Source organism: Chanos chanos, chromosome 3 (assembly GCF_902362185.1).
Source record: "Chanos chanos chromosome 3, fChaCha1.1, whole genome shotgun sequence".
In the NCBI taxonomy this organism is placed as follows: Eukaryota; Metazoa; Chordata; class Actinopteri; order Gonorynchiformes; family Chanidae; genus Chanos; species Chanos chanos.
Window position 1 is genome coordinate 17,705,328 of NC_044497.1, and position 26,144 is coordinate 17,731,471.

The following is a 26,144-nucleotide window of genomic DNA, read 5'->3' on the forward strand; positions in this document are numbered from 1 at the left end:
ACAGGTAGGTTATTAAGAATCATGGTAAATTTTCCCCTAAATACAGCACAACAGGCAATGTCTCTATTAGCTCCTGAATAGGGATTCCAAATGAATCTGCATGAGAATGAGACTGCATGAAGTTTAAATCAACAAGTGGATTAAGTACACCTCTGTCATATTGTTTCTCCACCCTCCCTCTCTTTCAGTTTTTGTGTAGTCGCAGGTGTGGACATGACCTGACCCTGGACCTGTACCCCACTCTAAGTAGGACAGAGCAGCTGTGGGCAGGACCCATGAGTCTCCACAGCAACTGCAAAAACAAAGAGGCACCAGGAATCAGGGAGGGAGAAGGAAAGTAGAGTGGGCCCTCTAAATAATAACTCAAAAGAACAAAAAAAGAAAAGAAAAGAAGGAAAAGAAGAGATTTAGTAGCACTGTGAGGGAACAATGGAAAAAAAAATTGGAATGCTGATAAGATTGTGGGAGGTCTAGATGGGTTTCAGCTACAATCAGGATGGACACAGAAATTTTTAGCAGATTCCTTTGAAAAGAGTAGCTACAGAGGATAGCTATTAATGGTGAAGAAGCCTTTTGTAAGTAGGATGATATTTATTTTACGCATCCCAAAATCTTGCACATAGTTTAATGAAAATGTGAAAGATAAATTCACTGAAACACACTGCCTCTGTTAGTGTGCTGACTGAAGATCACTGTGGGGCTCTCTCTTTTTTTTTTTTTTAAAGAGAGATGTATTATTGTTCATTTTTGTTTCCCCAACACTGAGCAATTGAGAGTTACTTTTTTACGAAAGCACCTGCGGCAAAGTCATTCCAAAAACAATCCCCACCAGTGGTTTTCTTACTGCTGAAACGTTGCCATCCTACAGGCACCACAGCGCACAGTTTTATTATGGGCAGAAAAAAAAAAGAACTGTTATTTGAGACAAATACATTTTATGGTACCGGAGGGGAAAAGAAAACACAAGGCAGGCAAAACAACTCCACCACTAAGACCACTACTAAAAAAGAAATACAGCAACAAACATCTGTGTCTTCACACTTCTAACAATGGTCATTATTCTCCACAGCTGAGACAGACTGGTAGTCATCCAGACACTTAAATCACCTTACAAATATACGTTATGTGTAAAAAAAAATGTAAATATCATCTTATACACCTCAGCTTTAATTCTGGGATAATCAAGTGTAATATATATGGTATGAGTTGGAGACATGTAACTGAATGACTGTATCCTCACTGAAACACATACCATCTCTTCTCCTTGGAGACAGTCCTAAATGGTCTTGTCTATGACACCACATATTGTGTTAATTAAGCAAAAAACTTACACTTGGATCTCTACAAAGATGACACACACACAAAAAAAGCACAATCTAATGAAACATCTCTCTAAATGTGTGCCACTGCATTTTCGAGTGGTATAGAGAATGAGTCAGGGTTTATGAGAGTGAAGGTTTTATGTTGATGAAATTCCCATCACTCTAGCTTAACATGTATCCTTCTAAGATGTAACAACTGTGTGCTGTTTCATTGGGTCTGACCTCATGCTCCAACTGATGTGGCCTTTTGTTACAAAGTGCTATGCAAAAAAAAAAAAAAAAGAAAGAAAGAAAGAAAGAAAGAAAAAGAAAAAAAGCGTGCCGCAGTTCTGTGTATTTTTAGAGTGAATAGGGCTGCACATCCTGGGGAAGAAGATCCTTATCACAGGCACCAGTATTGAGGACAAACAAAAAATGAAGAATGACATGGGCTTCATTTCACTATCAGTGGAGGGCTTTCGACAGCGTGACAGATGAAGCAACTTGCTTCTGGCATCTGGACAAGGCCGCCGGAGCTCGAACAAATGTCACTGTGGGGGGACACCAGACTGTGAATTTCATATGGCAGAGGAGTGTGGGAGGGGCAGCTGGAAGGGGAGTAAAGATCTGCACCTCATTGGTAAAAAAAAACAAAAAAACATTCACAGTCCAGGAAGACTTAACTTGAGTCTGGCAGAGCTGAACAAGCAGAGTTACTTACATTCTTTTCTTTTCATATGAGTTTTCCTTTTTCACCCTCTTCAGCAGCAAAAACAGATTTCTCTGTGTGTGTGTTAATTTATATATATATATATATATATATATATATATATATATATATATGTACACACACACACACACACACACACATATACATATACATACATACACACACACACACACACACACACACACGCACACACACATATAGATATATTCTTAGTAACTTCTTCTGAACTAGCACTGAATGCAAAACCCTGTAACACTGTAGCTTTATTATAATAATATGGTTTTGCGATAAACTGCATATATCTTTGGACCACACTACACCCATATTGCCTTTCACCGCATTCATACATTGTGTTCTTGTTAGAGTGCTTTATCTCAAGTATTTCCCCTGCAGCTTTGAAAAACTGCCAAGCTCTGGCGTAAAAACATCTCCCTTATTTTGGGCTCAGCGCAACCGTATTTCTGGGAGAGCTTGTTTTTTTTTTCTCCTTCTCTTCACTCATTGACAATTTGTGAGCCCTTTCACATTGCGGCCCAGCTCTTGCCACAACACTTTCTTTGAGCAGAGGGAGTAATTTTTCACCGGCTTTCATCTCTACCCTTACCTCAGCTTCCCTCCCACAGAAAGGCCACTTGTTTTCTCAGCTCACTGCCTCACTTTGACTCCAGGATTTAAAGTCTATAGCAAATACCTTCTTCTTCTTCTTCTTCTTCTTCTTCTTCTTCTTCTTCTTCTTCTTCTTCTTCTTCATCTTCTTCTTTTACCCTTCATCTTCTGCTCTTAGATTTATTCCTGCCAACAGCTATTGGCAGGTTGAATGTCATTTTGGCAAGGCTGTAATTTCCAATATGTTACCAAGATGGTATTTAAAGATGTCAGTGCTACTGAACCATTTCAACAAGTGACAAGTGTCATTCTCTAAGAACCCCATAAAAGCGGAACTGGCACAATACAGCTGTGGGCACTGATCTAGGCTCAACTTTGAAGTGGAGCTTGTAATACTGAACCTTCCAGTATGGTTAGAGAGATCTGATCCCAGATCAGTTTATTTGAGCAGCGCATTTAAGTGCATTTGAGTATATCTGAGCTTCAGTGATTCCCATGGGCATCCGTCAAAAGACGTTAACTGTACCTATTAAAAGGCATAGAACCAACCAAGGCCGCTTCTGGCCAATAGTATAACAAAGGAAATTGTTTTGAATGGTGTACAATCAGATAACCTTGCCTGTGTGAAAGAGTGCTTCTTGTTTATGTGTTCGCTTCCCACGGCACAGGGCCAGGAAGGAGTTGGGAGACTGAATGGTCCAGTCCAAACTAAAATGGGTGGCATTTGTCTTCTCTGACACAACCAGTAAGACAAGTAGTCTGTAACAGGGTACGTACTACTGTGTAATATCATTACTAGGATATGATATCTTTTAATAGCCTTTAAATAGTCTTTTAACAATGTCATTGTGTTACCGTATTTAAATAGCTCAGTTAAGAGTTTGTTACTATAAAATCTGCCGTTTGTTTTATTAAAAATGTATATGGAACGAACGAATATACTAAGGAACATATCTATGACACTTACTGAGTTTTACACATGTAAAAATCACTCAAGAAGAGCACCAACCAAAACACATCATGTATACGATTGAATGAATGTATGAATGGATAAACAGACATGTACTGAGATCGAGGTCCAGTGGATACTATTGGCTTTTTGATTTTGATATGCTGTCCTTCATATTCATACTGCTATTGACTAAGCTCTTAGTACCAGAGCATAACTCATGTAACTCCGCTCTTTTACATGAAGCTGAGAACAGATGGGTCATACTAATATTTTCAGTAAGCTGAACTGCGGAGTTATAAATAGAAACATAGCATCAGAAAGACATAAACGGGGAATGCAGGTCCTCAAGTGCTAAACAGTGAGACGTGCAGAAGGAACGATCACTTCTGAAGAAACTCAAAGACTCGAATAACTCTACAGCACAGAACATGCCAGAGTTATGATGCATCATCACTGAGTCTTATGACCCAGCTTTTTATAGGTATGTGTGTGTGCGCGCACACACACACACACACACACACGTATATTAATGTTGATGTCAAACTGTCAAACAAATGTTATGTCAAAACACTTCGATGTCAAAAATTACAGTATTTAAACAGTTTGGACAGAAAACAGAGACTAAGTAATTGGACAACAAACACACACAAACACACAACACATAGCCTGTTTCCAGGTTGACATTATTGAGTGATGGAGGAAAATAACAACAATTTTGTCTCTTCACTGAGTTGTATAAGCACTAATGGATGTGAAATTGTAAGCATATGTACGTTGTCCGTGTGTTTTTTTGTGCTGCAATGCTATAATTCAATAAATTATTGGGCCATGGTGTTAGAAATGTCAAAACCTGAACGATTTCAGTTTGGATCTGGATTAATGTGGAGTCAAGAGTGGAATTTATACTTGGTTCAAATCTTGGTCTTATGCTACACACATTAAAATTTCAGCCATCTCAAAGTAACTCTGTAGCTGACTAGAGGCACAATTTCTGTTGATCAGCAGCCAAGCATATGTTTCTGAATCACACAGAAGTTACACTATAATTTCAATATTATATAAATACTAGTATAAGACAGTGACTGGACAAAGCCAAACTTAGTTTCATATAATAATTTATTTTCATTATGTCCTGGTGATGTGCAAACTTTGCTTGATCTGGCCAAGTTTTTGCCCCATACGCTGAAAAATCTACCATGACTGTTTTTGCTCACAGTTGTAACTATTTTTCTCTCTATACAGCTAAATGGACAAATGAGTGGGACTTAGTGTGAGGAATATTATGGAAAAGGCATTAATATGATTACAGAGAGAAAAGTTATAGGGACATATGGCGAATACCTCAGGCTGCTTTTGCTTGAGAAAAAAATAAAATAAATAAATAATAATAAAAAAAAAATCCAGTGTGTTGCAGGTGCGTTCACTGCTTACACTCCATTTGGTTTGCGCAATAGAACTATGACAGTTTATATGATAATTTGTTTTAGTTTGTTTAGCATATTTTGACTCTTCTTCAGTGCCATTACCTTACTGTGTGTTTACATACATGACAGTAGCCAAGAGAGACAACTGAATAACACCATATATCAAAGAAATGAAATAAAAATACACAAGAGAGACAGAGAGGGAGAGAGAAAGAAAGGAGGAGAGAGAGGAAAGAAGAAATAACAGAACAGACAGAATCAGGCACACTATGTGTGACACCACACACAAACAGCCTCACACATCTGCCCCACATGTGGTGGGAAGGCTCTGCTGGGATCCAGCGTACTCCCCAGAGCCTTGAACTCTGGCCTGATCAAAGCCAGCCACACTCAGGCCTTTGAGCTACAGCTGCCTACAGACATGACTCTAGAGGTTCAGTTCACATCCTCATCATCCATCTACTCTACCAGTACAAGACTCTCTTAAAAGACTCTGCCATGGTGGCACAATGCTCTACTGTGTACATAAAACCTAGTCTTAACAGCAGGATGAAGACCACTGGATGAGAGTTATCTATAACAAAAGAATTTGTTAATGGTTCACATTAAGGTCCCTCTGTGCGAGGTATTTGCGTAAAGGTTACATAACTGCCTGACAGAAACATTTGTTGACGTTCGTAAAGCTTCATTCCAGTGGGTATAAACTTTGTTACTGAATATCTCAAAGGCCCCGTCACAACAGATGGCATTTATCAGACCCCTAGTGCTTTCCTATGCCAAATGTTGCCTTTGGCACAAGTTGGTCTCCTAGAAAGTGCTGGACAGGGAAAAAGTCGTAAATGCAAAATTCTTAGCTCATTTTAAATATTTTTCTAGCTGTTATATTCTTAACATTTGATTTTCTTACTTTGTCATGACCAATTCAATGCTCCTACTTTTAAGAGCTCATGCTTCCGCTGAATAATTAGGAAATCTATTAAACTGCTGTACTGTTATTAGTCTATTTAGGTCATTCTGCAAAATGGGAGAGAGTCCAATATTCGGCCTTGTCTTCCTCTTTTTTTGTGCCTGTTCAGGAAAAGTGCGGTCAAATTATGTATAAATAATTACACAACACAATTTGTGGTGTGTTCGTGCGTCAACAAGATGTTTCTTTCAGTGCAAATGGATCAAGACATGCTGGTGCAAGGGTAGTGCTTTTGCATCCACACATAGATAAACAAATGCAGAATGTCACATATTGTGCCATAATATTTGATACTGGTGGTGCTTTCCTACAGCGTACAGGACTCCTATGGATACATTATTGTGTTTTTATGCCATAGGACTCAATAGGGAAAGAGTTTCAATCATTGAAGTGGTCACACACAGTTTCTGCAGAGAGTCATGCTGTAGTTCGCAGCTCAGTCTTGGATTTTATTTATATGCTTCATAGGCCTCTTTAAGACAAAAAAAGCAATTAACACTTGGGTACAGCAGCAAAGAGATGGATTGTCCAGACACTATGTATGCCCTGATTCACAACTTCACAACATGATGTAAAAACCATTCATATGTAAAAGAAAAATATATAATATCCACGTATTTGACGTCCTGCCGCGGGCCCTGTTGTCATTTGTTCGTTTTATGATTGTGCGTAGATACGAGACAGACGACCTGCTCTCCAGATTCATCGTCTGAAGGCAGCTCTGTTGGGCACACAGGCTTCTCGCTGTTCATTACATGTTTATCCCCATCTTGAGCACAGATGTTGTGGCTTATGGCTGCCGGGAGAGCAGCTAGCACTTCGTGCCAGTTGTGTGCGAGCCGTCTTGGTCCAAGGCCCAGTTGGGTCTCCATGGGTTCTGCTCAAGTACCCCTCCACCCTCCTTTTGTCAGTGGGTAACGTGATCCAAGCATGGGCCATGACCTCGGGTCACCCTTTCGCGGTCCGGGTGTCACTCAGCTCTCTCTGAATATTTGTTTTCGGCAGGATTAGAGTCTTGGCAATACACCAAACTCGCCCTAACCTCCAGGCTGAGCTCATACTTAAACATGTTTATGACACCTTTCATTTGTCCATCAATAAGCCGTGGTGTGAGTAGCTGGAGTTGGGTTTCATGAGGGCACTGGAAGTAAGGGAAACTGGAGTAAACTGGTACTTACAGTTGAAGTTGGGCTCTATGTTGTCTCCTGCTAACAGGCTGTTGATGGTGATTTGGTAGATGATATGCAGCAGCAGGAATGTCATACTGGTGAAGCACAGGGATTTAAGCAAGCGCCCCGTGTGGCCTGGAGGAGAAACCAGAAATCAGAATTACAGAAAATAAGAACATCTGAAACTACAGCAACAATGTCCATTCAAGGTTTAATCATGGACTGAATGTAGTCCTCCTCAAGACCTACATAGAAATCTTTAGTCAATCCAAAAAAACCAAATGAATTTTATGTTGCTAAATGATTCTGAAATAAAGGTCTTAATGAAAACACAGTTGAAGGTCTTTAATTTCATAGTTTCTGAACAGAAATGGAGTTTCTCAAACACTAGATGAGTTCTTTGGCTACCAGTGTTCTCTCTAAGTTTCATGCAGGCTTGTGGAGTGCTAAATCTAGCCCTTGAAGTCGCCAAGGTAAAAGTTCACTGAGGTGAACCTGTCTGTCTGGGTTTAATAGGAAAACGCTGCTATAATCTGCCACTATTACCATTAATATAGCAGTGCACTTCAGACTGCTGCTCTCACTCTGTGCAGTCATATACCTCTGATGGTTTTGGCAGTCTTTGGGCTGTTTGTCATATAAGGACCATTGGGCACAGTGTGAGTTCAGAGCCTGGGCCATTTGGAGAAAAGAAAAAAAAAAAAACAACTGAAAGGACACAATTTGGCATGCTAGCTCAAGCACAAGAAGCAGCAAAAGCAGCGAGGTTTTTTAGCTTGTCCTCTCCTTAAATAAACATTCTCATGAAATAAAAGGGTGCATGTTGGGAATAATTGGGGGTGGATGCTGGATACTGGCTGCTGGTTTGAAATGATAGTAGTTAAAACACAATGGAGAAACCACTGGAGAACCATTCATATGTCCCACAGTTGAAAGCAAAAAAAAAAAAAGCCCCACAGTTGAAAGCAAAAAAAAAAGGAAGTACGTAACATCAGAGAGACAGGGAGGCATAGCTCAGTCTAGAGGGACTAAACATTGCCTTAGTGAAACAAACAACTTTTATTACTGATGATTCAGTCGATACAGATGAGAGAAGCATCTTTAAAAAGCCAAGGTACACTCCTGGGGTTCTTTGACATGGTCCCTGCCAACGCGTTTCCTCTTTCTCCATTAGTAAGACAAGCTATGGGTAATGCCAGGGGGAATCAACTAATCCTACATCTCTCATTTTCCGGAAATTAGGGAGAAACGTGGGGAGGTTTTTTGAGAACGTTTTCCCATCCCACTAATGTCTTGGGATAGAAAATGAGGTTGAAAACGTTACCAAAAAACTGTGTGCCTAACATTAAGGGATCTTAAATTACGGTCTAACACAGAGCCTGGATAAGCATACGTGTCTCCTTCAATTAAAGTCACGTCTAAGAGAGTCAACAATGAGGACATTCACAATATTTTTCAAAATATTTGCTGTAACAGGAAGACTGGCTTAGATACATATCCTATAGATCTACAAAAAAAAAAGGTAATCTTTGCTCCACAGAATAATTTACTGGAATAAATACCAGCAAGACTATTCTCCTCTGTAATGCCCTTTTGTTTTCTTATCATCCAGTGTGAAACGTGTCATCCTCTAAACTATAGAACATCGATGAACATCTTCCAACAGTTTCAACTCTCTGAAAAGCTCCCTCTGATTCCGTGGACTTTGTGAAATCAATGCTCAAAGAAAAAAGAAAAGGAAAAAAAGGATCAAATTTATGGGAAATGGACAGACAACCAGATTGTGTATTCCTGTATTAACAATGCAACAAACACCACTTGAGTGATGAATTGGACACAAACTGTAATAATACACAGATATTTTTAACCAATATTTTCAGTTTCTCCACCCAATCTTATAGATTCAAGATATATTTCTTTGTCTGACTCTATTCAATGCCCAGAATTTTTCTGTCATTGTATAACGAGAAAATGAAAGTGTTTGCTTGATTTTGGATAGTGAATTGAGTTGAATTTACCAACAGGCTCTTTAACCAGGAATTAACAAGCTATCGAATACAACTTATTAACAAATAATGACATGTAGCTTTTAATACATACTTCAGACCTAACTCAGTCTGTCTGACACCACAAAACTGTGTTGAATACCTAATGTATGAGGATAGTCAAATACTGTCATGTATATAGGCCAAATTCAACAGAGTTCTCTGTTTGAGTCTGAAAGAGCAAAACTGTGTGAATTACAACACTATTGAGAGCTCAGTTTAGCAAGGACTTTCAGATGGTTGTTTAAGTGAGGAAGAAAATATGAGAAAAAGAAATCACTGCCTTCTTTTATTTATAGCTTTTTTTTCCCTTTAAAACTGCTAGTGCGATGGTGTGTGAGCATGTGTGCCAGTGTGTGCGTATGTGGAAACGACCAATGTTTTTATATAAATAATTCTAGGAAACTTTTCACACCACTTCAGAGGACGTATCCATTGATACATTGTCACCTTCAGTTAATTATATTCCAATCTGAAAAGTACACACGCCTTCTGCCAAGTCAAAGTTGCCTTTTGCTTTTTCTGCTTAGTACAATGGTGCTACTCTTAAGAAAATGTTTTACTGGCTAAATCACGCAAGACATTTGTATTGTTCTTCCAGCCAATTGCATCTGTGACTGTTTCATTCATAACTGCTCCCAAAAGGCCAAATCAACAGCTTGTCTGCATACAGAATTTCTGCTAAGAACTAATCTACAAATGTTTTTTTTTTTCCAGAACAAAAATGGTTACTGAAGAAGAAAAAAAAAAAGTCATATTCAATAATTTATCGATCCAGTGCATGCGCTGATAATGACTTGAGGCGTCTGGAGAGAGAACAGTTTTGCCATGTTCTGGAGCCATTAGGAACACCAGGAAATTTTTTAAAAACACCACTGAGGATACAGCCATCCACAGCAGAAAGCCGATACTGGCACAGGAAGCCAAAATATGGACCAGATGTGCTTGCGTTTTAAAAGCTCGAGGACAAAAAAGAGGTTGCGTTGGCAATGTTTGCGTAATTACATTAGAATATGGGCGACGGCCTCTGGGTTCTCCTCTCCTTAATGGCCAACTTGCATGGATTTGAATACCAGCAGATGCATGCAGATTGTTCTCTCAGCACTATTTTCGATGATCCCCCTGTAGCTAGAACCCCATGATAGAAACATATCCTCATCCTTGACCTGCCAGGATATCTCTTGTTCTGAGATCTCAGTATGTGCCAAAATTCCCAAAGTAGTTATTCGGAATTCTGAAATTTCATCACCTTAATCACATTTAAAGACCATCCCTTGGTGAAACTGCCTTGCCAAACTGCAGGAGCGAGCTGCTTTGTTCATTTGTAAAACCTCCTTGGTCAGGCTTTGGCTCTCGTAAGCCAGAGATGCTCGTTTTGCAACTTGGCTCCCGTCTAGCACAACGTCATGTGTTTGGTAGCAACGGTAAAGACAGTGTGTCTGTGTGCGCTCACGCTGATCAGAGAACAAAGCTTTAGGAGACAGCAAAACGACCCCCGATGATAGAGGAAACACACTGTCAATCAACAGGTAATCTAATCATGCTTCCATAAAGCTTTACTGCTGGAGATTCAAATGGGAAATCTCATCTGATAGTCAATACTGTCAGTGCTAAACAAGAGGGAGTAAAACTCAATAAGAAGGGTAATAAAATGCTGATGAAGGACCTTCTCTTATGCAATTGACGTAATTGATTTAAATCAATTCATTCTTGGGCAGCTTTCATTTGTAACTCCACTTTTAGCTGTGCTGCCAACTATTCTGATCATTCAAATGTTTCTGGCAAAAGTGTTACATTTTTTAGGTTTATGTTACAGTCTTTTTTTCTCTTGGTTATGTTTACATGCAAATGGAATTAATGGGTAAAATGAAAAACAAAACAAAACAAAACAAAACAAAAAAAGGAAAAGTGGCCTATTGTTTTTCCACAGTTCCTTGCAATGGCATTACTAAATGTAATATAGCTCTATAATTTGGTGTGTTGCACAATGTCGTACATTTTTGTGCCATCATTCAGTTCCAGTAAACAAACAGACTGTGTAACTATCCTCTCCTTCTATCATCTTTACATACTATTTTGCTTAGACCAGATGTAACAAATATGTAGCAAGCCAATGGGTGGTAAATATGAAATTCTCTAGGACTAGTTGCCTGTGCACTACAAGATCACAAATATTTGATGGTAAACTTCATGTAAACAATTATTCAAATTAAACACTGCCTTGTTTCCTTGATAAGACCTTATAGGGTTGAAGAGATAATCAGATGATAATCTAATAATTTCAAATTCCCCATATCAATTCTCTCTTTCTACCAACCATTACTGTTTAAACCAAAAAAGGGCGGAATAGTGAAGCTGACATCTCAGCTGATTAATGGTGCAGTGATTTTTCAGTGAGCCACTATATATTCTCTCTCACAGTATGTCCATGGCAGTGAATGTAAGGACACACTGGTTGTCAGGTCATTCTGAAGGGGGAAGCATACAAAAAAAAGTCAGTGGCACATTGTGTTTAAAATGGATTCGCTCAGTCTAGACGGCAGGCCTCATTTCCTGCAGCAGTACGAGAGAGCAGAGAGAGAGAGAGAGAGAGAGGGAGAAATAGAGAGACAGAGCAATTAATTGGACTAAACAAATTTATTAACCTTTCCTTCTCAAAACAAGCCAAATGTATGACTCTGTCAGCTCTCAGAGGTCATTCCCTTCTCTGCTTAGTCACTGCTCAGCTATCAGTAACTCTTTTATTTCAATCCTTAACAGTCCTCTTTTTATGATGGCTTTATTTATGCTGGATTTATGTATAAAAATATGAGGCCAGGTACCACACCCATAAGCAGAGGCAAGTTGCTTCAGATGTAAAGCTTAGCAAATTCCTTAATGTACCATTCATAACTTCTCAAGACCCCAGCATACTGTCACTTTATTTAATCCTAATGATCCTAATTTTGTTTGAAGAATCAGAAGTATGACGCCTAATACACACTCTGTAGCTTGGCCTATGGTAATTTTAACCCACTGAATTAGACATCATTTCAAGCAGCCTTTAATTATATTTTATGACATGACTCATGTTTGAGTTATGTATAGGAATGCACTACAAAAAAAAAATATCTATCTTTATATGTGGGTGTGTGTGTGTGGGTGTGTGTGTGTGTGTGTTTGAATGATTGAAAGAGCGGGAGCAAGGAGGAGACGCTGAAAGAGAGACAAACTAGCATGAGCACGTCAGGCAGAACCTCGTCTTCAGTGGCTGCCAAGAAACCTCGTCAGTGAACAAAGAGGCGCTTAAAGACACAAATCTAGCTACTCAGTCTTGGAATGCCTCAGTAAAGAGGGATGTTTGAGCATGGAGTAGACGCAGAGGCAGATTCTCAACATTCTTAAACTTCCTTAAATGTTTGGCAGTTTTTGTTTATTTTTCCTAAAACTTCGTTTGTTTCTTCAGTGCTCTCTCTGAGATGAGGCCGTTTCACAAAAGTTCACAAAAATGTTTCAAGGAAACAACGCTTGCGGCATCATGTCTTGTGGTCACACTAATCTGAACAACTGACCTCATCAAAAATAAAAAATAAATAAATAAAAAACCATTACAGGGGGAGGTTGCCTTGAACTGCAGGGGGCAGGGATGGTTGCACCCCTCCCACCCCCCCCTCCTCCCACCAAAGAAGCGTTACTCATCGTGCATGATTTCCTGAGGAAGAGATGCGAGGCTGGGCTTTGGAAAGCGTTAAGGCTTTGGGCTCCCACTCCGATGACCTCTCCATTGAGTTTCGTTTCCTCAGGAAGCTGTCTTGTCTCCTGTGTCCACTTAAGCGGACAGATTACGTCTGTTTTCATTCGAGTGCCTGGGGGACGGACTTGTGGGATTGCCCGGTTGTTTTCCTGCTCCCTCCGGGTCAGGGGAGTTGAATAAGCGGCTGTGTGTTTTCTGATAAAAACACCCTCAGTTTTGATTGGGAATACACAGCCTGTTTGCTGCTCATTTCTTTGCCATTTACAGTTTCCCTCACATTCGACACTGCTTTTTTCTCAGTGCTCCTTTACTACTTCTCTTCGTAGATCAAAATTTCAACTTCCCTACAAGTTCAAAAGAGTATATAGGCCGTTAGGGTCAGCTCATCCAACCGTGCAGCTTTCCAATTTAGTGGATTAGTTTATCCAAGTCCAATGAAACTGGATATATGTGTGACTGAGAAAAGAACTTCTATTTGATAAGATAACGCTGTATTAAAATTGTCCTAATTTTAAGAGAAGCAGACAAATGTGTCTGAAATGTTGTCTGACGAAGATATTTAACTGCCTTCATAATTAATGGACAACATCTGGTCCTGGTGACGTCAACCGCAAAAGAGGTAGAGAGTAGAAGGAGACTGACTCAGCCCCATCCGGCACAAGGAGGGGGCCTAAGCAGTGAAAATACACACACACACAAAGATACACACACACACAAAGATACACACACACACACACACACAAAGATATACACACACTTAAGGACTGTGAAGTGAACAAAGTCAAGAGCCTTTGGCCTTTGGGTTCAACTGCCCAACATAAATCTAATGTTTTCCACCCTTCAAGAAGAGAATTGATGAACTGAAGTGATCCAGCAGATGAGTGCCAAGGGTCACCTTCCTTGGATGAAACTGGGCCATGATGTTAGTGATAGTACGTGAGTCAGTTTCATCAGCTCTGAAAAATTCTGCAACAATACCTTGAGTGAGATCACTACACAACTACTATGCAGTGGACAGAGAATTTTGTTTGTTTGTTTGCTTGTTTTATTTTTTTTCCCCATCAGTCTTTCAACACTAAAACAGGGTAACAGTCACACATTTATGATATTTAAGATACAACAGAAATGTCTGTATTGTATAGAAGCGTCTCTGCCAACATCATTGGTATTAAAGATTTGTAGACATCCTGGGGGTGCCACTTTTCAGTTTTTTGGGGTATCATTCTTAGACGCTGTTCAAAAACCCTGCTGTGGGATAACAGATGAATAATTTGAGATTGAGGGGTGAATATTAATCAAAGGGCACTGAATAAACTGTTTCTGCCAGATTGAGAGTGCTGACTGGGAGTCCTATACGCTGGTGGGTGGCAGTGTGTGGGGAAACAGCTGCAGAGTGGAAATGTCTCAATCATTCCAGCCCAGCACAGTCAGCTGCTCTGACACTACAAGAGCCTAAACTTTTGACCTATCACCGCTGGTCTCTCTCTGTACGAGTTCACTGAATAGCTTCATTCTGTTTCTGCATACTGTCTTTGTTGTTCTCATTGTTCTTCCTTTTGTCTGAATCATTTCCATGTGATGAAACATGCTGTTAATTCAACTTGGATACAATTCATTTAAAAAAAAAATCCCCCAACCCAGCCCTCTGAAATCCCCCCCAAAAACTAGCGACTGCCTGGTTCCATTCCACTCCAGTTGAAGTGTTTATGTGGTAAATTCATTCCTGAAATCGTCCATGTTTGACTAAGTGTCTACGTGTATTATAACAGCGACTAATTTTGTTCCTTTCAGATGAAGCATCACCTCGTTGTAAGAGACGTTTTATATCACACGTAAACTTGCATCAGCTCTAGCGAAAATGAGTGTTGGCGTTCACTGTTCCCTGAGGCCTGAGTTTTCTCAACCAGACAGAGAGAGCAGACAGGCAGTTACAACATGTCCTTACACGCATGTAGAATATGTGTGTTAAAATCTTAAAAAAAAAAAAAAAATCAACGGGAGATACACCCATGGCTTATGTAGCGGAGCTGAGCTAGTCAAGTGCACATCTGCACAGGTAGACTTGTCTCCCTGAACCTGAAAAAAATGTTGGCAGTTGTGCTCTCAGTTAGAGCTTTGAGATCACTTGTTAGAGTGTTTGCCTCTCTTTCTCTGTCTCAAGGGTTTGAATTTGAATAGAAACAAATCTGTTTGACTGGTTGACTGTATCTGTTGGACCTCAATTTTGAGAGCAGGTGAGCACAGAGAAACTGAGCCAGTTAAAATCAATGGTGTGAGTACATCTCTCTTTCTACAGCTCAAAAAATGTGGTAGCATCAGGGCTATCAGTCCAAGCTTTCAGTTCCTACCTCTTCATTGGTGGTTCCAATTAGGCCAAATTGAGGCATATTCCTGAAGAAAACCTCCCTTTGCTATAAGTCACTTCATTCAAGTGACTCTCTTTACTCAGATGATTAGTCTTCAGATGAGAAATGACTATTCTGAAGTTAGAGCTTCACTGGAATGATCCGACACAGCCAAGAGAGTTTTCAGTCTTTTGCTGGTTTCACTTCTTGGTTGTTTTATTTGAGCTTTATTTTATTTACACATACACAGTATAATTACCTGTAGGTTAAGGGAACTTTCACAAGAAGAATGAAGGGTCAGCTGACCTATGATAAAAGATGAATTCATGTCTGTTGACATCATAGCCCTGGCTACTCTTACTGTTTATGCTGGACGGCAAAACAGCTATCTCCAGCTTGCTCCACACCGTGGGACTATAAGGAGAGCAGATGTAGGCTCTACAAGTAGGAGTGTTGTTTTGCAGATAAGAGTCAGTGCTGATATATGTCTAACCCTGCACGGAATTACATACATATGCAAACACTACGCGTGCATGCTATAAACTATCTCATTTCTGCAAGGTCCGCCAGTGTATGGAGCCTCTGTGCATGCCGGGAGTTCACAAGAGGAACCCAGTGATGTCATCGTTTGAACTGGTGAACTGCTGACACATGAGAAGGAGTGCAGAGTGGAGGACAGCAGGCAAACAGATAGGGACGGCCCTCGTCTTTCGTCTATCCTCTCCCCCCTCCTCTGGCTACAGCGGAGCTATCCCCTCTTACCACAGATACAGCACAAAAGGCATGGTCTCATGCTAACAGCAAAACTATATTATAAACAACACTTCTTAAAAAAGCAAATCCCATACAGCCACAAAACATCTCACCACAGCTAACACAATACCATCTCTTCATGTCTTGTCAGGATGAGCTAAGTGTGGTCTAGTGTTGCTTGTAGTCTTGAATATGAGGTAAGTGTTGAATACATTTGTACTGTTGAATACAATCAAAACAAAAGTCTAGATGATGTTGTTGAGAAGAAGAAATCATATTAGAAATGAACTCTCTTATTAATATATAAAAAGGTTAGGTAGAGAACTCTGTGAGCATGTGGAAGTGAGAGGCTGAAGTGGTAAGAGGTTTAGTGGTTTGATAAGATGATGGACAGATCATGAGTGTGATGGATTTATGACCAGGTCATGGCTCTATTCTGGACAAAGCCATTGGTTATGACTGTATGCTAAAGTGTCTCTTTTGTCTGCGTAAAAGGTCATGTGTTGCTTTTGAGTTTTACTCTTTTTACCTTCAAGGAGCTAATTCTGAAACCCCAGCACTCTGTAAAGCTTGCTTTTACAACACACAGGGTGGTCTAGGTCTCCCTCAGCTGAGATATTTGAAGTGGCTGTTAATAAATATTAGGAAACTTGTAACAAGCATACATGTATATTGTTATGTATTTTCCATATGTATGCTTTGTCAGTTATGAATATTGAAACTTAGGGTTGAAGGTTGAAGGCAGGGCTACAGTTTCTAAGTTTCTTATGATATTTCATACATGTTTCGCACATGTTTAACTGTCATCATTTAGTACGAAAGTATTGGTATAATTTTATACTAGTAAGTTGTGATACTTAGAGGTGGAGTAGAAAGTCTGATAAACATTTTCACGATGATGGTGAGTGTATACCGCACGCATACCAGTATACAACCTTATAAAAGAAGTCAGATAAACATGCATTAGGTCCATAAATGTGCATAATTCACTGATAGAGTATCACTGTTTTTCATTCACTTTCAAACATATAAAAGTGGATGTTTACACAGGACCGCAGCATGTGATAACCTGATTATCAATGATGATAATGATATTCCATGTTCTTATTTAAACACAATTAGACATTAGAGCAGCAGTCTTAGTGCTTTTCCCCCCAATTCCCCAGCAGGTTTTAAAGCTGTTCCGCTGCCTTTGAAGGTTGTTAACTTCTTACCTTGCATTGTTGTCTTTGTTGGCTCTGCAAACAGCGGGATGAGAAGGAGGTAGACGAGGTAGACAAAGGAGAGAAGGTTGTACCGGAACAGGCATGCTGAAAAAAACAAAAAAACAAAAAAAGCATAATGACAGGACTGGTCAGAATACACCATTCAATAGACAAACAACCCTCAACCACTATAGCATTAAAATACATCATATCCTTCATTTAGTCACAGGCTTCAATTAAAAGGGGGTATGAAGTAACACGCAGCTCAATTCTTATTACGGGGCTGGAAACCCAAACTCAAGTGTGCCAGTTTCACTCTAGGGCGTTTGGGAGGAGGTTGTGTGAGCATACGAAAAGCCTTACATTCAAACACAATGTGATAAGACACCTGTAGCATTTAGCATTTCAATGGTGTTTGACAACAGGCTCAGTAGCTGGAGCAGACATCAAGGTCTTTAGGATATGTGCCAAAAAACTGCATAAAACTCCCATCTAGGGCTGCTAGAGCAAAAAGCACCGAGACAATGTTTAGATAGCTATGAGCGATGCTGTGTCGGTCAGGAACTCTGCCAGTCACTCTGTCAACCCATGAAACACACACACACACACACACACACACACACACACACGCACACACACGCACACACACACACAGACACACACACAGACACTCTACTCTTCTGTGAGTATAACCGTGTTTATAAAATATGTCATACGTAGTCATATCTGGTATTAAATAGAGCAGTTATTCACTAGAGTCAAGTGAGAACAGTCAAAAGAAATGTATGAATGACATGCTATCACAAAATTTCAAACACACACTCCTACAGAAAAGCTAGTGTTTGGCTGTGAAATGTAAACTTTTGCATCATACTGGTGTTTTGTAAATGAACAGCTTATTATTTGTTATGGAGGCCAGTGGCAAATGTGTCTAAAATGTGATACATATAGCGAAGAAACTCAAGCCATCATGCCAGGTCCCCACACAGACGCACACACACACATACACACAAACACATATGTATGCGGTCAGACGAATACCTGAGCATAATTAAAGGAACTAAAGCACCTTCACTTTTAAAGGGAGACATACATGAATGGTACTTAGAAAGGTTTATCTCAGTATTTTCAGTGTTGACAGCTGACTGATTGTCATTTGAGTCTTTTCATACAAATAATTCTCATCCGGTTTTAGCTGTCAGCCATGAGATCATCTCTAGACATTCCACTCATTCCCCACTGTATCACACAGGCCTGTGTGTGTTGACTCATGTAGCCAGTATCACACTGCAAAATACTGGTTTAAAAAAAAGTGTGAACATCAAAAGTCAAGATGAACTTATTGTATTGTAATTTGGAGGTACATTGAACTCAGAAAATCTTGTGTGGTCCAATACGCAAAAAAGACACATGCAGAAGCAGTCAAGCAGATTACGACTGAATGACATCAAAAGGATATTTGTCCATAATTCTGTGCTCAGAGGCACTGAATACATTCAAACAGTTGCTTCAGAGGCATCTACCATGGCTTCTCATTTCACTCAAAATGACCGGTTTGCCGCAGGTTTCTGGAGTCACTGATCTGCTACTGAGTACACTGATGCTACCTTTGAATATAAAGCACAACCGGCTGTGAGAGACATGAAGATGTTCTCCTGAGCTATGTTTACACTACTGCTAAAAGGGAACCAAGCTGGATTTTTGTCCCCAATATGTGATATGTGCGAAGAGCAATGTGACTGAAAAAACCACACACACACAAATACAAAAAAACAAATAACAAAAATAAAAATAAATAAAAACCTTTCAGGCCTGATTTGGGCCAGATCTGTACGTGTTACAGAATCCCACTCCAAACTATAACTGAAATCAAACTCTAACTGAGTGAGAACCCCTGCACGAGTAAATGAAAATCATCACTCTACATGTGAGAGTTTCATCTTGCCATGACCCTGCATTCTGGGGGCTGTTTGGGAAAAACAAAATCTGAAAACAAAAGTATTGATAGCTACGCAGATCACCAGAGTTACGATTTCAGTTGTTTCCCTTATTTTTTCATCATTAGAGTGAATCCGGAGCTGGCCTCCACTGTAAATTATCTTTTAAATAGCAAACCAGACCACCATGTAAGTGTCCTCCATTGTGGACTTGTATAGTTGACAGACTCTCTAAACAAACAATATGTCTTTCATCTCTCTAGATGCTCTGTTGTTTATTTGTATGTGCAGCCATTTCAGGACATTGGCCTGTACTGTTTGTACTGCTATCAGATATGGTTCCTTACAAAATTTGAACAGTCAGTCCAACAAACTAGATCTTTTGCAATTGCCTGGAGTATGACCAAAGCCTTAAAAGGAATTTTTATCATTTCAGAGGTCATGTTTGATTGGTGGCATTCAGAAAGGTGACAGTCAAGGACCGTACTATAACGTATTGTGTTGAATGATCTCCATTGAAGGAAACTGATTCAATAAACCCATACCACATCTGTATCCTTTTCCGTCCCGTGTATGAGCTACAAAAATTAGATCTGACACCTCCACCATCATTCTGACTTTCTGTGGAAGGAGGAAACAAGACCTTGAAAAGGAAAGGAAAGGTAAGGAAAAGGATGTCAGAGGAAATGTTTACATCAGTGAGATGATCCCACTTGTCAGATCCAAACAATGCCCCTCATCCTCTCCTCCACAGCTGTTTGAATTTGACTCCATTCTTTCTACCTTAGCTCTGTCCTTTCTGCAGTGTGCACTGCTTACAGGCCCAGGTTTACATTTGACCTGGGAGGCTTGCTCTGGTACTGGGTCAGATCCACAAAAACCCCAAATTACACTCAGCTAAATGTAGCTTATCATTTTGATCAGTGTCAGTGAGGCCCATTATGAGCCAACGTCTAGCATTTCCTTTTTCTCAGACCACAGGGGCATTCACAGAAATGAGTTACTGTGTTGGCCTTCTGTTCCTGTCCCTTATGGGCCCTGACTAATTCTTTCCCTCTTTCTTTCTGTTGCTTTGAAAACTGACATGTTGCAAGCAATGGCATTTCTTCAAGTATGGCTTCTTTTCATCAATCACATGAAAATAAACAGGATTTGTTCGCGTGGTCAAACTGTGCAATGCTATCTATGTGAGGAAAGGAAGTCGAAGGCATATTTTTGATGGGTTTGTTTCTTTTGAAGCCACATCCTGGCTTTTTTTTTTTTAAAGATCAGGATTTAAACGCAACCTAAAATGAAGCAACCAGCCTCCCAGCTGTCCCTCTGTGGCCTGGACCAAACCACAAAGAAACCGTTTTCTCCACCATTGAAAAGCGCACTTTTGAGAAGGGATAAGAATTTCCTTGGGCCTCCAGATAATTATAAACCATTTTAACCACCTAAAGGATCTGATTTTGGCATTGTTATTCTATCTTCAGCACAGAAATATGAAAGATTTACACATGTATAGTTGCTTAAAACTCAACTCATTAATATTGCTTGAAGAAAGCATTGATGTGCACATATGTTTCATTCTACTTGGAGAGCTTACTCCTTTCAAAAGTCAAGTTGTCAAACATTCTGACTAATATTAAATAAATGTGAGTTTAGTATACTCATAGATCATTATAATTTATGATTACATGTCCTACCATAAAAGACAATCTCTAAGGAGAATTTCAGGGGAAACAACTGTTTGACTGTTTAAGGTTTTGAAAATTTTCAAAAGTTTAAAAAAGAAAAAAGATCTTTCTTGTTGTTTTTTCACAAGGGTTGCAGAATGGCATCGTTCTGTTGGGCCTTGGAAGGAAAGACCATTTCTGTATTAGAGGGATTAGGCGTGCATTTACGCTTCCCAGATGGTGACCTAGCATTGGCAGAATCATAGGAGCTAGCCTTGAGCAGTCCTTTCAATCAACCATGTCTTCACAACACGCCGGCTGTTTGGGGAATGAGATATTGGCCTGTTGCCACTAGAAATATGCTGCCTCCCCGAAATGAGACCAGGTTTATTTTCTTTACCATTTCGCAAACACCCGCTTTTATTAGCCTTGAATGTGTTATGGAAGTTAAAGCAAGCATTATAATGATCACTGTTTTAAGCTATTCTGTAGGATTGGCACTTTTTTTTTGGTTGTTGACTAGAGTTACCACTTTCTTTATGCTCAACTGTCTGTCTTTTCTCATATGACAATATATAGACAGAATTGTAATACAAACTTTTGATTGGACAGCTTTTATAGAAAGTGATTAAAAACTGTCAGTAGAGCATTTATGGTCTTTGGTAGTCACTAAGTTGATGTGACTTTTATTTATTACATTAGTATAGCTAGAGTCTTCCTTTGATTTTGCGTTCTTAGAGCGACAGGCTAAATTCCTTGGAAGACTGGTAGACATTTATCTTGCTATTACAGTCATAAGCATTAGAAAAGTGATAAACAGCAATCTTATCTTGGAGTCCAGTTAGGACTCTGGCTTAGCTGAGTAACCAGCAAAGAAAACACTCCTCCACCACCCCTATGGTTTAGCTGTTAATGCGTAAGATATGACAAGCAGAAATAATCACACAACTCTGACCTGTTGCCAGTATTGTTATCAACATCAATAATTCAAGTTTTAGAAGGAAGCAACCTGATATGTTAAGTATGAAACAAATCAAATTCCTCAGTTAAGAAATAATTAGCATCTTTAAGGCAGTTTTTTTAAGGCAGTTTGGGTGACTCTAAAAATATTAAATAAATAATAGGTAAAAATCATTGAGGTTCTTGCAAAAGGATAAATCATACAACTGCAAAAGTATATCATAAACTACTGTGAAACTGACTGGCAGGCACAAATATACGATCGATCCATGCAGTGATGAATAACGACACTTGTTATCTTCAAGGTGATGTAAGATATGATCTGTGAGTTACTTACTACAGACAGCAGAGTGAACACTGATGCTTATTTTAGAATGAAAAAGACTCATGCAATAATTCAACACTCATGTTGCAAAATCAAAAGACTGGCTGCATATTACTAAGTTGTATATCTGCAGGGCTTTCTTCGGTGAGGGAAGATTTATTCTGGAGAGGCAAACCAAGTTTTGTTTTTTTTTTTTTTCCTCCGGCTGCGCATAGACAATATAGAGCTTTATAAACATGGGAACTACATTTTTTCCTTGCTTGTTTAGTTTCAGCATTAAACTCCACAATAACCTGCCAAAGTGGACAAGGCTATCTGAACATAGATATTATGTAGGCAATTACCATGTTGTTTAGTGCTGACTGCTTAAGTATGCTTGTAAAATATTATGATCATTTCTGTTCACATTAACTTATGCATTTCTCTTAAGGAAGGGGAAAAAAAAGAATCATGGCACAAAACGCCTTTGGCATGTGTTATATCAGAAATATACAGGTTACAAGCAGCTGCAAACCCTAGATGCAAGATTCTAGAGGACCAAAAATACTAATTATCATGATTTTATGCAACCAACTATTCCCATGTTCAATCTAGGCACAATCACTTCCAACTAAATTACAAGCCTACAATAAAATTACAAACACTGCATATCAGCATTATCTGCCTACTTCACTAAACGGAGGGGGACTCTTTTCTGGCAAGCAGCGAGATCGAACTTGCCAGCATAATTCATCAAATATACTGAGCACTGTAAATCTGTAATTGAAAATTCACTCCAAATCTTTCCTTTTAAGTTCTGCGAGGGCTTGGTCGTTTATACGAGCTGAGTTTGATGAGTTTAAGCAGCGTAACCTCTGAGACGCTGTTTTGACTAGACCTCAAGTTGGAATGCACATTTTGACCCTTAAGTCTTTCAGACACATACCTCTAATCAAGTAACATTGTTTTCTCAACAGGTTCATTTGCCGTGTTAGTCCACCAACTACCTTTAATTGATATGAGGACAGCTAACTTGCACCTGCAAGAAAAGCAAACAAGAGTAATCCTTGGTCCTCCTTCATTCATCTGAGGACAAAGAAAGAAAAAAAAGGCTGGAGTCTGAGGACAGTATCTATTACCACTCAGAGCTGACAGATGAACTGGTCTCCAACACTATAAATACACGTGTACTTCTATAGCAGCACTGTCAATGTGTAGTTTCACTTAAGAGCATTCATTTCATTTTTGGGTCAAAACAGTAATCTTGAATTGAAAGGCTTGTCTGCATTGAAGCTTCGCTCATAAGTTTCTAAGTGACTAAGAAAAGAATGTTGCTACAGACAAAAGCCATCCTGTTGCTTCACTGTGATTCAGGGCCAGTGAGTTGTGCATTGCATGACTTGTGTGTAGAGTGTATAGTTAGTATTATGTATAATGACATGTTTTGGCCACATATAAACACTGCATTCTGTCTGTCAAAACACTGAATTGGCAGTATGAGTCTGACTTTAATCAATCCCCCCCTACCCCCCACACCAATCACCCCAGTTTGATGATCAAGAATGATCACAGAAAACCAGCCCAAAATGCTACGTTTAAAGGTCAAAGTTATCCAGACATTTCAGTTCAGATAAACACATTTTTATCCAATTTGCTTAATTTCTTGGATACCCTGAGTCTGTTTAACATTTCGGTCCTCAATGGTGCCCTTTTAACTCCAAAAACGTGAGTCAGTGTGGTGTACACACTCACTCAGTCTGTCTGTGGCTCGCTGTTCTAGAGCACCAGGTCCCCACAATGTCTGACTGACTGACTTGCTTTCCACCCTGGCAGCCCTGTGGGCCATGCTGCCCTTTCCCTTCTATGACTCATTGGAAGGTGGGTTACCACCAAAATGAAAATAATCTCCAATCCTGCAGAAACAACAGACAGACCACTAGCCATTTGTTCTCAGGCGGTTGGCAGACGCAGCGGGGCAAAATGTATGCCTTCCATACTCTTTGTGAGTAAATCTTTTGTTCAGTCCACCACAGCAGATGTTTGAGGCCTATGTTTGGACATAGGCCTTCCTTGGTCTCTTCTGAGGTCTCGTATTTTAAGTGTGTTGAATCTGAAATACACTGAGAATAGCGTTATGTCTTTCCCTTTTTCTTTTTCTTTTTTTTTTTAAATCTTACATGCAAGAAATATAATACTTAAATAAACCTCTGCCCACTAATGTAATACTGACACAGATATAACACTCCTGGAAATTTAGGGGAACAATCTCAAAAGATACTTTTTTTTTTTATTTAAAATGATGACATTTTAAAAAATGTGTTTGATATTAGATGAAAAGTAAATCTATCATACTCTGTAACCTTTACAATACTTCCCAAGATTCAGTCACTTGAACTGAAATGTTACCTGCCTACATCTCCTGGTAGAGTCATCAGTTTATTACAACAGCCTGGCCTTTCCTTTATCTGACAACTATATTAGACTTATATGACAGAGGTGGGAGATGTGTAGCTGTTAATATGCGAGTAGACTAGTATTGTATTTTTTGGACTATAGAGATGTAATAATTTTCTATTTGGTTAGCTGTTGGCGAAGAAACTTTAAAAATTCTTCGAAGACTCTTCCATCCAAACCAAATAGTATTGATGTTGACATTGAACTAATACCAAAGCTGACAAATATACACCCAAAACATATTAAAAATACCAAAAAATACTGAATTTTATATGAGTTAAATATTAATGTTAGGCATAAAAATGTCCGTTCATTTATGCTGTGGAATTTATGGGAAGTTGAGAGGTCTGAAACCTCAGGCAGGAATAGCATATGTGTAAAAACCTAGTCTCTCGGTAGTCTGTCTCTCTCTTTCTCTCTCTCTCTCTCTCACACACACACACGAACACACACACACACGCAGTGTTTACACTTGGACAGCAAAAGTACAAGATGCTTGACATTCGAAAGCCAAACTAACCACATGTACCTTGATACCCAAAAAACGATGGAAACGGTCACTACGGCAGAGTAACACAAACTTAATGCATATCATTGCTTACAAATTGTGTGTATAATATTCATTTCCATATTAAGAGTACTTAAATATGTGATCTTATGACAACAAATGTTTCAGCTTCTGACTGAACAAATGATCACTTCACAACAGATATTTGGTGGTCTCATGCCAAGGTGCCACATACTAAACACATACACTATACAATGAAAGCATTAGATTTCTCCTCAAGTATACCAGTGGAAAATAAATATAGAACCACTTTTTAAAATTAAGACAAAAAAAGAAATCGCTCCGTCTCATTACCTATAAACTTTATTTCATTTGTACATGTTTTTCATAGAGTTAGGATTACAGTATATATAATACATTGTACAATGTAAGAATGAGGATAACATATGCACCCAAACCAGTTTTTAACTCAGTATTTTCACTGTACTATGTCAGGGTATATACATATGTGTACATAATTTCTCATAGTGTCCAGCACAAACAATAAGGAAAATACAGAATCAAACTATTTTTTTTTTTTAACTTTCCTGTTGTTGCCAAACCACTTTGTCATACCATAAAGAAAAAAAAAAGTCCAGTGGGTCCATTAACAGAGATCAATCATGGCACCATTTACAAACAACCCTGATTGGCCAGGGTATCGGCAAGCTTTGTTTTGATTTGCTTGGTGAGTGGGTGGAGCTACAGTGCTTTCCAATGGAGTGGTGCTTCTAACTGAATCAAAGGGACTATGGTGAATTGTTTGAATCTGACCCCAATAATCAGCATGAATTATGAGCAGCATGAAATGATGTGAATAAAGACTCTCTGTCCCTCAAACTGTTACTGTCAACAGCTGCCTTGCAAGACTGGCAGATCTTCAGTTTACCGGACCGAGAGTGCAAAAATTATCCAGCGTAAACATTAATTTCACTTCAAACTGGTATGAGTCATGAACTGTTTAAATGGCCTATTAAAAAAGTCTGACTCATTCTAGTTATGAGAAACCATAATTTATAGAGGAGATCTGATGATAACAGGGGAAAATGATTGG

General features: G+C 39.2%; 1 protein-coding gene across 1 annotated transcript in view; it reads right to left on the minus strand.

The window, feature by feature from the left end:
* The window catches only part of piezo2a (piezo-type mechanosensitive ion channel component 2a), a 93,797-nt gene that overhangs the window by 60,808 nt on the left and 6,845 nt on the right, over positions 1 to 26,144 (minus strand). The window contains exons 2-3 of the mRNA XM_030767388.1: positions 17,240 to 17,335; positions 7,159 to 7,284 (exon numbers count right to left, since the gene is read on the minus strand). Coding sequence (XP_030623248.1) covers positions 7,159 to 7,284; positions 17,240 to 17,335 — 222 coding nt within the window. The remainder of the gene's footprint in view (positions 1 to 7,158; positions 7,285 to 17,239; positions 17,336 to 26,144) is intronic.